The sequence below is a fragment of the Sminthopsis crassicaudata genome, chromosome 1 (genome assembly GCF_048593235.1).
Source record: "Sminthopsis crassicaudata isolate SCR6 chromosome 1, ASM4859323v1, whole genome shotgun sequence".
Taxonomy (NCBI): domain Eukaryota; kingdom Metazoa; phylum Chordata; class Mammalia; order Dasyuromorphia; family Dasyuridae; genus Sminthopsis; species Sminthopsis crassicaudata.
Window position 1 is genome coordinate 497,270,976 of NC_133617.1, and position 13,676 is coordinate 497,284,651.

General features: G+C 32.7%; 1 protein-coding gene across 19 annotated transcripts in view; it reads left to right on the forward strand.

The window, feature by feature from the left end:
* Positions 1-13,676, forward strand: part of SEMA4D (semaphorin 4D) — a 187,408-nt gene that overhangs the window by 119,189 nt on the left and 54,543 nt on the right. For all 19 annotated transcript variants that reach the window (XM_074281459.1, XM_074281460.1, XM_074281458.1 and 16 more), the window contains 5 exons: positions 918-980; positions 2,803-2,901; positions 6,594-6,687; positions 11,969-12,082; positions 12,524-12,675. In XM_074281459.1, coding sequence (XP_074137560.1) covers positions 918-980; positions 2,803-2,901; positions 6,594-6,687; positions 11,969-12,082; positions 12,524-12,675 — 522 coding nt within the window. The remainder of the gene's footprint in view (positions 1-917; positions 981-2,802; positions 2,902-6,593; positions 6,688-11,968; positions 12,083-12,523; positions 12,676-13,676) is intronic.

The window sequence follows — 13,676 nt, forward strand, 5'->3', positions numbered from 1 at the left end:
CTGCAGTATCTCAGTATCTTTAACAAGAAAACCCCAAATGGAGTCATGAAAAATCAGACCAGACTGAATAACAACAAAGTAAAAAAAAATTCATATTATGAGAAAAAATTAGTAAACTATTTTCCAGGCAAAACTGGTATTCATTACATTTTGCTTAACATATTCAAAATAAAAACCTTTGTTTCTATTTCTATACTACTGATATTTTGATGACTTAAAATATAATTTATTTTTCCTTTTGTTATATTTACTTTCTGATAAAACTTTTCTTTATTTAACCCATTTTTGGGTTAAATAAAAATAAAGACTTAAGCAAAACCAACCCCATGTGACAATATATATTTAGCACCCCATCTCTCTTAACATTCTGAGGAAGATAGGTTTTATGATCAGCTCCATAAGATCATCGATGGTCATTGCATTTAATCTGATTGCAGTTGCTTTTTATTGTTGTTTCATTTACATAATTTTTGCTTTATTAAGAGAGCAGGGAGAAGTTTGGCATTAAAAAAATCTTAGGAATTTGAAAGGAATTTTATTTTTGCTTCATTTTTTTATTTTCAATACTTTAAAGAAATTTAATCCTTCTAATTTAGTTGCAATTGTGTTTAATAAAACAAGAGAAAAATTTGAATGAAATTTAATTGCTCCTACCATTATTATCAAAAGAAAGTGGTTCGAATGTAGACATCATGTTTAGTAGTTTTATCCAACTCCAAGATTACTTACAATGATGAGTATGAACTTAACATTTTGAAATTCAATTTTTACAAAAAGCAGTATCCTGGAGTTTAAAATCATTTGTCTGTGTATTTGTTTATATTATGTGATTCTGGAGTTGATCATTATACTGCCACTAGCCTTTTAAAAATGTTAAAACCTAATAAAATTGGTGCTTTTTTCCCCTCTCCCACCAGGTATACTGGAAAGTTACTGAAGATAAAAAAGCCAAATGTTCTGAAAAGGGCAAATCTAAACAGGTAACTTCTTTCCATTCAACTTGTCATAAAATAGAATCTGAATATTTTAACCTCCAGAGGCCAGTGTTCTGAAATGTAGACCAATGACTTGTTTCAATCAATGATAATTTTCAAGGACTTTGTATTCTCCTTCAAGCTATTATCACTTTGCAGAATTATTTTGGATCTGTGGTAATTTCTTTGTTTGTTGCTCATGCTTACTTGTTTTAGGCTTCCCAAAGCAACCCCAGCCTAAATTATAAAACGATTTCTAGGTATTCTAGCAGGAACCTATATTTTCAGTTTACTAATGTCATGACCCACTTCCTCTTTTCCCTGTAGTTAAAGCCAGTACTCTAGTAGTCTTTTTTCTTGGACAGTGTCTAAAACAGTGTTCCTTATTTATAGTTTAGATTCTTGGATTGTGAAACTAACCTGTTCCCTAAAAGTACAGATCTCAGAAACAAGATAATTTTTAATTCTTAATTTAAGAGTTATTTAAAGAGAAGACAAAGGTATGTTTTGTATTAGACATTAACTTAGAATTGGATCACTGTAGTTGGAGTCCATCTTAGAAGTCTAGAGTTTAATTCTGGCTCAGACCTTAATTGATATTTTTGTGCCTAATTCAACTAAGCTAGATTGTTCCTCATTGAGTTCCCCATTTTACAAACCTTTTGGGTCTACAGTTCCCCAGAGATTCCTTCACCTTTGTTTGTCTCCTTTCCATTTCCCTTTTTTTTCCCATCATGCTTTTTTCCCAATCTTAACAAGTTCTAGTGTTTCCACATCAAAAGAGGAATTGCCAAATATCAAAATTTGTCTGTTTATACCTCATGATTTAGTAAGAGACATGTGGTCGGGGAGGTTTATCATTGTAAGGTGTTTTTATAGCTATGAATTACTTCAACTCAGTTTAAAATACACATATTTTTCTTAGCTGAATTTGTCATAGACTTGGCCATATATAGTTAAATAAATTCTGGTCTATTAGTACTTATATATATTTTAAATGCTTTTGTTATTTTACTTAGGAGATCTTTATTCTCTTTCTTAGTTGTTGTTTTAATTGGCATTGGACATCTCCTTTCCTCTGAACAAGATTAGACCCTTAGTGTTCTCAGTATTAGAGAGAGATCACTGAGAGGAACAAGGTTTGTCCCAGACAGTCCTTTGCAGAATATACTGTAGTTGGGGGAATCCTTTGTTCTATCGGTTAGATGGGCCAGCTGTTGAGCTCCCTGCCAGCTCTCACATTTTATGTGGTTGTGATATTTGTTTGATGCACCTCACACATATGCCAGCTTCCCTCTGTTTATGTTTCATCCCTTTGGCATAGGATAGGAACTTCACCCAGCTATTTGACCTGCGGTGAAAAAACCTGGATTCTCTGTTAAATATCTTCCAAGGAAGGAGGGGGAAAGTTCAAGAGGAGAAAATCCGAGGCACATCCCTGCCCTCTTGGTAGTGTGCCATTTGGCACAAACTTGTCACTTCAGGCAGCAGATTGAATGGTTTGGGTGTGTTTCTGTAAGAGTCCTGAGTTATTTTCTAACTCTGCTTTCTGAGCCAAAATTATAGGCAACTTTTTTGGCTTCATTGTCATCACTCTTTTTTCAAATATAAATTTATATCTAAACTGAAGTCAGTTTTGCACTTGAATGGCAATCTGACAAGCATGATTAAATGAGTTAGGTCAGCTTTAGGGTCTTACTCGGCTTTCCAATAAAATTAAATGTGGGTAATGCATCTTCTAAAGTTCATGCATAAATAAATAAAGTATACTTGAGAGTCTGTGTTTAATTAGCTGAGTAGTTTATCTGCCTTTTTTCTTTCATTACAGACAGAGTGCCTCAACTATATCCGAGTCTTACAACTTCTTAATGATAGTGCCCTATATGTGTGTGGTACTAATGCATTTCAGCCAACTTGTGATCATCTGGTAAGGTTTATTCAAACTTTACATTAAGAAATACAATTTGAGTCTAAAATGCCAAGAAACTGTTTGACAGAACTAATGAATTAATCTCAAAGATTCTGATTAAACAGATTTATATGTCACTTATTCCTTAGGAATCATGGTTGTGTTAGTCAGTAAACATTTATTACATGCCCACTATGTGCCCAGGGACTCTGTTAAACACTGGAAGTACTAGTAGATAATGTTGGGATCTGATAGATAGGCTAGCTCTGGTGACCATTGATATGTCAGTTAACCTCTCATAACCCTAGATGATAATTTATGGACAAGTTGCTTATCTGCATCTACCAGATCTAAAGAATAAGAACACACTTTGTTCTGAATGTGATTTAGGATAGTACTGAAAAAATGTTGATTCTTAGTACTCTATGATCTACCTTTTCCGTATTATATCCTTTTCACTAAAATTTAAACTTTAAAAAATTATGCCAAGTAGCTTGAGTTATTATGCCAGTTTTTGCTTCACAGTATAGTTCAAAGACTAAAATCCTCTTCAGTCCAGTCTCTTCTTTGTGACTGATTTATCTTGCAGCCAAAGCTAGAAAAACTTGAAATGCCTTCGCGTTTTCTTATATACTATTTGACTTGTGTTTCTGCTATGTCTGATGTTGGAAGTCCCCATTCTTTATACTGGCCTTGACCTTGCCTTTGCTAAAATGCCTTAATATTCATTTTAGATATAAATTGTCTTATGCTTCTGAAATTCTTTTCTTTTAGGCTTCTAAAGGTTTTCTGTGTAAGTGTTGAGGCATAGGGTATTTATTTGATTCATATTCTTTCCCTTTGGTTAGCTTTCTGTGTGTTCCTGAAGTCCTTGTTAGAATCTTCTTCTTTGTTTTAACAATCCATAAATTCTCAAAAATATCTTAATTTTTACAGACTTTTAAAAATGGCCCCTTTTTAAAATGGATTTTTTTTAAAAAATTGTACTTAATCATCAGAAAGCGTATTTAAGTACCCAAAGAACAAAAAAGAAGATTGCACACGGAACTTTTAAACTTCTGTTACTTATTTTTTTTCTCAGAAAGCTCCCCAACTATGCACACTGTTTCTTTATTTTATTTCACATTACTGATATCTAAGTGAAGGGAGAATTTTTTACATTTTTACAACACCTAACATGAAATAATGCTAAGACAATTTGGTTCTCTTTAAGAATGAAGGATGAACAACAACAAGGACAAAAGAATGTTTTGTACACATGTATACATATATCTTTGTATTCATGAAGACTATGTTTATTTAATTGAACTGAACTGTCCCATGTGCCTGAGGATGCCTTTTAATTGTTTTTTAAAATAGTACAAGAACTTTAATTAATTTTTTCCTTAATATTTATCCTTATTTTATAAGGATGAATCCGATGAGAGGACCAGATAGCAGGAATTTATTTGAAACAGATTTCTAGAACTATTATATATTCAATATAGTTTTCTTATGAACCATATCTTTAGTATTTTATAATTTGAATAGATGTTCATTTCAAGAACTTTAGTCATTAAAGAAATATTTTATTATATTCAGTATATTCAACTTGCCAAGTCAGAAAAGTAAACAATCATTTTAGAAAGATTTTAATCAAAGATAGATTTGGAACAATGGACTTGGAGGTGAAAGAGATTTGGATTTAAATCCCATCTCTGGCATTTATTAACTGTATAAACATGAGTGAGTTACTTAATCTCTCTGACCTTCAGTTTTGTCATCCATAAAATGAAGATAATACTTATAATAATTATTTTCCAGAGTTTTTGTGAGGATCAAATAAGATAATGGATATAAATAACTTTATAAACTTAAAGTGCACTATTTATTATCTGCCATCAACTCTACACTTTCTAATCTTAAATCTCTTTCAAACTACTGGTTTCTTCCCTGCTTCCTACAAACACCCAAGCTTCCCTATTAAAATAAAAATTTTCACTAGATCCTAGCATAACTATCAGCTGTCATATAGTTCTCCCCTTCTCAACTAAACTAATTGAAAAATGCCATTTAAATAGTTCTTTTCTTCTTATTCTCTTCTAAACGCTCTGCAGTCTGACTTTTGACCTTGATCATTCAAGTGAATTTATTTTCTCCAAAGTTTCATGTGATCTTTTGATTGACAAATCTAATGAATTTTCATCCTTCTTGATCTCTGTAACATTTGATACTATTGATCACCTCCTTCTGGAGATTTTGGAATTTTGTGACACTGCTTTCTTCTGTCTGATTTTTTACTTTATTGTCTTCCATGCCATTCCCACTAACCATGAGTGTCCCTCAAATCTCTGTTTTAGGACCTCTTCTGTTTTCTCTATATTCTCTGATTTGTTGATCTCATCATTTCTGTGGGTTCAATTATGATCTCCATGCTGATGACTTCCAGATCTATCTGTCCAGCTCTAATCTTTCCCCTAACTTTCAATACCACATTACCAACTGCATGTTGAACATTTCAAATGATTCCTGCAGGGCTCAATGTGTCTAGAATAGCACTCATTATCTTCTATTGTAAACCTGGCCTTTTTCAAACTTCTTTCTTATCACCTAAGACCCAACTTCTTAAACTCTAGTTTGCAATGAAATGGGATTTTATATAATTGAATGTGGGGGTCTTGAAATTATGATTTATTATTAGTAAATGTTTGATTCATATACCTGGGTTTATGTAAAAATTTTTCTGGCAAAACAGCATTGTGAATGGAAAAAGTTTTCTAGGGCAATGGTGTCCTTCCAGTCTTTCAATTTCTCAACTTCCATGCCTTCTTCAACTCCTCTTACCCATATATCTAATGATTTATAAAATCTTAGAATTTTTTTTTTTTTTACTGTCTTCACATGTCACTCTCCAACTTCATAGTTCTATCCTAGTTCAGTCTTCATCATCTCTCCCCTGGAATATTGCTGTAGTCTTCTAATTGTGATGCTTACTTTTAAGGCTCAACTCAAGCACCACCTCTTATTGAGACCTTTACTAATTCCCCAGATTCTAATACTTCTATCCTAAGACTACCTACCAAGTATTCTGTATTATCCTCTGCATACCAATTTAAGGATATGTTGTTTTTCCTTTAGAATATAAGCTCCTTGAAAGCAGAGACAATTTTTACCTTTTCTTTATATTCACTTATTCTTTGTTTCTTTGTATTATATAGTGCCTGCAATAAAGTAAGGGCTTAATAAATGCTAATTGATCTAGATAAACTAATTAGAATTCCCCAAGCATTACAATTTATTGAGGTGTTATTGGTATTATTACCTGGTATATAGATCTGGTCCATGCTCTTCATCCTTTCTCTAGTAGGAGGAGCATTCCTGTTTATACTTTTTTCTCTCAAGTATTAAAAATATTTTCTAATTATCTAATAATTGAGGTGTTTTGCTTCACATAAGATTGATTCCAAAAAGTAATATTTTTTTAAAAAGATCATTCTTATTATACAAATTTAAAACTCTTATGAATTAAATGTTAATAATTATTAATTAATCAGATCTTAGATGTTGTAGCCTCAAACTTTTAGTAGGAGCATGACCTTGGGCAAGTCACTTTACTTTTGCTTGCCTCAATTTTCTCAACTATAAAATAAAGATAATAATATTACTTATCTCTCAGGATTGTTGTGAGGATCAAATGTTTATCTTTCTGTTAAACTCTCTTGTCACTGTAGCTTTTAAAAACATTTGAACTTGTTGGTAAAAATGAAGATGGTAAAGGGAGGTGTCCGTTTGATCCAGCACAAAGCTATACATCTGTTATGGTTGGTAAGTGCTTTCTAACATTACTTTCACAGGTACTTTTTTATTTTGATAGTTATGTGTTTTACCCCTAATACTAGATACTTTTTCAGAATATCTATATAGTTTAAATGTGGTTCTTAATAAAAATTATTTAAGTGGGGAGCAGAGTCACAATAGCAGAGGGTGGACAGGACAGGGAGCTCTTGGCTTCCCTCAGAAACAATACTAGATCAGTCCTCTGAATGGATTTAGGAGTGACAGAACCCATTAATATATAGAGTATAATAATTATCCAGCTTAAGATATCTTAAAAGGACTTCAGGAATGGTCTGTCTCAGTTGGGCAGTTGGGAATGTGGTCCTGCACAATCTCAGTATGGGGAGATTCAGCACAGGGAGGCTGACCTGGCATAGGGAATCTAGTGGGAGGCTTAATCAGAATACAGAAGTGTTGATTACTCTGTCCTGGTGCAGAAGGCCAGATTAGCAGACTAGCTGTGAGACCTCGAATGCAATCACAGAAGGCAAATTGTGAGTCTCTGAACCCCAGTAAAACAGAAAACAGGCAGGACTTGTCAGGCCACTCAGCACACTGGGGAAGCCTACAGCACTCTGGCCTCAGCACAGTCAGTGAGAAGCTCCTGGCACCCTGCAGAGGAAGCTTGGGACATTCTCCCTTGTACCCTTAAAGCAGACCTCAACCTTTAAAAATGAGTAAAAAAGCAAAAAGAGCTCTGACATAGGGAGCTACTATAGAAACCCCATAGGGAAGATCAGAACACAAATCCAGAAAAGCACAGTAAATGCAAAATACCTCCAAGTAAAGTCTCCAGGGGGTATATGAATTGGTCTTCAATTCAAAAGGCTCTCTTGGAAGAGTTCAAAGGACCTTTAAAGAGAAGAAATGGGGAAAAGAAATGAGAGCATTGCAGGAAAGTTATGAAAGTTTGAAGGGGGAAAACCAACATCTTGAAAAAGGAAGCATAGAAATTGACTGAAGAAAACAACTCCGTAAAAAATAAATTTGATGAGCTAGAAAAAAATATACTGAAGAAAGCAACTCCCTAAAAAAATGGAATTGACAAAATGGAAAAAAAAATCCACTGAACAAAATATCTCCTTTAAAAGTACAATTGGTCAAATGCAAAAAGAAGTGAAAAAGCTAACTGAAGAAAATAATTCACTAAAATTAGAATTGTACAAATGGAAGTCAATTAGAAATCAAGAATCAGTCAAGCAAAATTTTTAAAAAATGAAACATATAAGAAAATGTAAAATACCTCACCAGAAAAACAACTAACCTAAAAATAGATCCAGAAGAGAGAATCTAAGAATTGTTGGACTATCTGAAAGGTGCAATGGAAAAATAGCTTAGACAACATCTTTGAAGAAATCATCAAGAAAAACTGCCTAGAACCAAAGGGTAAAATAGTCATTGAAAGAATTTACCCATCTTCTCCTGAAAGAGATCCCAAAATGAAAACTCCAAGGAATATTGTAGCTAAATTCCAGAATTATCAGAGCAAGGAAAAAATGCAGAAGTAACCAGAAAGAAAACAATTCAAGTATTGAGGAACCACAATCAGGATTACCCAGGACTCTAGCAACTTTCACATTAAAGGATTAGAGGACCTGGAATATGATATTCTGGAAGGCAAAGGAGTTTGGACTACAACCAAGAATCCACTACTCAGCAAAATTGAGCATTATCTTTCAGGGAAAAAGATGAACAGTGAAATAGGGCATTTTTTTTTTTTTTTGATGAAAAGACCAGAGCTGAACAGAAAATTTGATCTCCATTTACAAAACTCAAAAGAAGCATAAAAAGATAAATGGAAGAAAAAACTTTTTTTAAAAAAGGTTTAAATATTTACATCCCTGAATTGGAAGAAGGCATTTTTAAGTCTTGAGAACTGTATCTTTTTGAAGACACTTAGAAAGGGGTATACTTAGAGGGTGTAGTTATAAATTGACTTAATTGTGATGACATAAAAAAAGAAATTAGGAGTGGAAAAGGGATTGTATTTAGAGAAGAGAAAAGGGAAGATAAGATGGAGTAAATTATGCCACAAAAAGACACAAAAGACCTAGTATAGTTGAGAGAAAGAAGGGAGGAGATTGAGTACTGTTTTCATATCATGATACAATAAAAATAATGTGTAATAAAGGGTTATGGAAAAATAGACCAGAAATTAATTGGAAATTAAGTAATCTAATCCTAAAGAATGAGTGAACAAACAAAAAATCATAGAAACAATCAATAATTTCATCCAAGAGAATGATAATAATGAGACAATATATCAAAATTTATGGTACTAAAACAGTTCTTAGAGGATATTTTATATCACTAGATGCTTATGTAAATAAAATAGAGCAAGAAAAAAATCAGTAAATTGGGTATGCAACTAAAAAAGCTAGAAAAAGAACAAATTAAAACCCCCCCCATTAAATATCAAATTAGAAATTCTAAAATCAAAACAGAGATTAATAAAATGGAAAGTAAGAAAACTATTGTACTAATAAACATAACTGAGAATTAGTTTTATAGGGGGGAAACCGCACAAAATAGATTTTTCAATTTTATTAGAAAAAAGAGAAAACCAAGTTTCCACTATCAAAAATGAAAAGGGTAAATTTACCATCATTGAAAAGTAAATTAAAGTAATAATTAAAGCCATTTTGCCCAATGGTATGCCAATCTGATAAATATAGATTACTTAGGTTAACAGATGAGGAAATAAATTAATTGATCAAATAGTCCCATTTTAGAAAAAGAAATCAAACAAGCTATTAATGAACTTCCCAAGAAAAAAATCTTCAGGGCCAGATGGACTTATAAGAGAATTCTACCAAATATTTAAAGAACAATTAATTCCAATACTATATAAAATATTTGGAAAAATAGGAGAAGAAGCAGTCCTACTAAATTTCTTTTATGACATAGAGATGATGCTGATACCTAAACCAGGGAGGATCAAAAGAAAGAAAATTATAGAATAATTTCCCTAACGAATATTGATGCAAAAGTCTTAAATAAAATAATAGCTAAGAGATTACCACAATTTATCTCCTGGATAATACACTATGACCAAGTAAAATTTATAACAGAAATGCAAGGCTGGTTCTGTATCAGGAAAACGCATCAGCACAATTGACCATATCAATAACCAAACTAACAAAGATTACATGATTATCTCAATTGATGCAGAAAAAGCATTTGACAATATGCAACACTCATTCCTGTTAAAAGCTCTAGAGAGAAAAGGAATAAATGAAGTTTTCCTTAAAATGATAAATAGTATTTATCTAAAACCATCAGCAAGCATTATATGTAATGGGGGGAAACTAGAAGCATTCTCAATAAGATCAGGGATGAAACAAGGTTGCCCATTATCACCCATACTATTCAATACTATATTAGAAATTCATTGGGTTTAGCAATACAAGAAGAAAAATAAATTGAAAGTCAAGAGGGCTGCAGATAGTGGGGTAACTCTGGGTAAGGTATAAGACCCTTCAGTCCAGAGTTCCCCCACTATCTGCAGCCCTCTACATGAAGAAATTATAGTATGAAATAAATTATCACGCTTTGCAGATAATATGATGGCATACTTGGAGAATCTTAGAGAATCAACTACAAAAGCTAATAGAAAACAATAACTTTAACAAAGTTACAAGTTATAAAATACACCCACATAAGTCATTAACATTTCCAGATGTTATCAGCAAAGCCCATCAGCAAGAGATAGAAAGAGAAATCCCATTTAAAATAACTGTATATTATTTAAAATATTTGAGAGTCTACCGGCCAAGACAAAACCAGCAACTATTTGAACACAATTATAAAACACTTTGTCTGGAAAAACAAAAGGTCAAGAATTTCAAAAGAATTAAGGGGAAAAATGCAAAGGAAGGTGGCCTAGCTGTACCAGACCGCAAACTGTATTATAAAGCAGCGGTCACCAAAACCATTTGATACTGATTTAAGAAATAAAGTAGAGGGGGCAACTAGGTGGTGCAGTGGATAGAGTACCAGCCCTGAATTCAGGAGGATCCGAGTTCAAATCTGGTCTCAGACACTTAACACTTCCTGGCTGTGTGACTCTACACAAGTCACTTAACCCCAATTGCCTCAGTGGGAGAAAAAAATCGAGGATCAACAGAATACAAGATACAGTAGGTAAAGGATTGAGCTACAGTCAGTGATTCTAGTAATCTAGTGTTTGATAAACTCAAAGATTCAAGCTTCTGGGATAAGAACTCACTATTTGACAAAAATTTGGTGGGAAAATGGGAACTCAAAATGGCAGGAACTAGGCCTTTGATACAGCAGTGTCTCTTATGGTTCTTTTTCCCAAAGAGATCATAAAAAAGAAAAAAGGACCCACACTGTCAAAAATGTTTGTAGTAATACAGAGAAAGAACACTGGGAAATGAGTATGGACCACAACATAACATTTCCACTATTTCTATTATTGCTTGCTACCATTTCTGTTTTTTCTTCTCAGATTATTTTTACCTTCTTTCTAAATCTGATCTTTCTTGTGAAGCAAGATAACTGTATAAATATGTATACATATATTGTACTTAATGATGTATGGGACTACCTGCCATCTAGGGGAGGGAGTAGAAGGAAGGAGGGGAAAAGTTGAAACAGAAGTTTTTGCAAGGGTCAATGTTGAAAAAATTACCCATGCACATGTTTTGTATATAAAGAGCTGTAATTAATAGAAAAGATAACCCCCCTCAAAAATAAATAAATGAATGAATAAATTATTCAGTGTGGTTGCTTTAAAAAAAATGTTTGTAGCAGACCTTTTTGTGATGGCTGGAACTGGAAACTGAGTGAATGCCTATCAGTTGGGGAATGGCTGAACAAGTTAGGGTAGTGGAATTTCTATAAGAAATGATAAGCAGGCTGATTTTAGAAAAACCTGGAAAGACTTACATGAACTGATGTTAAATGAAATGATCAGAACCAGGAGAACATTGTACAGAGTAACAAGAAGATTATGTGATGATCAACTATATGTGTAGTTGTGTGGTGTATTGGAATTAGTTGTTTTTTCTTAATGTAATGCAATATAGTCTAAATAATATAAAATAAATTAAAATAAACCTAAAAGTAAAATAATAAGACATAGGAATAAAGATAGAAATAAACCTACTTTACTTTGGAGAAATTTATGTTTAAAGAAGTTGAAAAGTTGAAAGAATATATTATTTTAATGAATAATTTTGTTCATTATTGTGAGCCATTTATTGAGTTTGAAATGTTTGTTTTCTTTCTTTCTAACACACTGAAGATGGGGAGCTGTACTCTGGAACATCCTACAATTTCTTGGGAAGTGAACCCATCATTTCTCGAAATTCTCCTCAGAGTCCCTTGAGAACAGAATATGCAATTCCTTGGCTTAATGGTAAGAAAATATTAGGAAACTTGTGATTTTTTTTTTTACTTTATTATTTCTTCATAATATTTCTAGGAGAGACCAACTTTCATTGGGTTCTTGATTTTTGCTTCCCTTTCTAATTTGATATGACTAAACAATTTTTACTGCTCTTTTCCTTTTTTTTCAATATCACTTTTACTTCTCAATAACTCTTTCCATCCTTAAGACACTCCTTCCTTGTAACAATCTAGCTACTCTCTGAGCTCAAGATTTTCACTCTCAAAACAGACAATCTTGGACCATTCCCTTCTCCTCCCTTCTATTCCTCCTCCCAATCTCCTCCCAGCCCTATTTATAGACATCTATCATACAAATCAGGGAATCAGAAAAAAACCTCTATAAACTATTGAATAGAATTAAGTTATACATTGTATGTGTGACATTGATTTTTTTTTTTTTAATTTACAGAACCTAGTTTTGTCTTTGCTGATGTGATCAGAAAAAATCCAGATAGCACAGATGGAGATGATGACAAAATCTATTTCTTTTTCACGGAAGTTTCTGTGGAGTATGAATTTTTTGGAAAATTGTTGATTCCCAGGATAGCTAGAGTCTGTAAGGTGAGATATAGCAATAATTTCTCTTTAATTCTGTGAGAAGATATACCTGGAAAGCTATGATCTTAACCATTAAGATTTTAAAATTGATTTGCAGTATTCAACCTTGGTAAAATCTAGTGATTTCCTGTGAGAATGATTAAATGCTTGTCTAGCATGATCATTTCTCATAATTAATAACTTTTGACATATTTAGTTTTTTTCTTAAAGTTTCCTTAGCTTACTAACTTTAGAAAATGATTTTCCCTTAAGTTAGTATGCCTATTTTCTCTTCTCAATGAGAAAAAAATAGTAAATAAAAAGTCAAACTACTGTAATATATATCAAAAAAAGTGATCAGAGAATCAGACTTTCTATTTTAGTATAGTAACTTGTAATTTAAGTTACATCGAGGGGTATGTGTAGGTGCTTGTGTGGGTATGTGTATAGGTGGAAAAGTATGTTATAGTCATCAAATTTGCAGATACCATATTGAAGAGAAATAGTGAATACACTGGATGACAAGAGTTGGCATCCAAAAGATTTCAGCATTGTGCTAAATCTAATAGAATAATGGTGCTAAATGTAAAGTCTTATCCTTGGATACAAAAAACCAATTTCATAAATATAATATGGAAGACTTGTGTTTTAGACAGCTGTGAGAGTTTCATTGAGTACAAACTAAATATGAGTCACCTTTGTAATACAGGTAAAGCTAATGTGACTGGATTGCATTTAGGGGATTGTAGTTTCTCTGTCCTTGCCAGACTTCATCTTCCTTGTTGTGTTCAATTCTCACACCAGATTTTAAGATGGGCATTGATAAGCCTAGAGAGTGTCCAAGGGAGGAAAACCGGGATGGTAAAGAGTGTTGAATCAATGTTATGTATAAAGTTCATTTGAAGGAATTGGTCAGGTTTAGCATAGGGAAAAAAAGAGTAATGAAATCTATTCTCAGTGAATATTTTTAACATCACAGACTTCTAGAAGTCAAAGAGACTATAGAAATGATACAGTTTTAACAC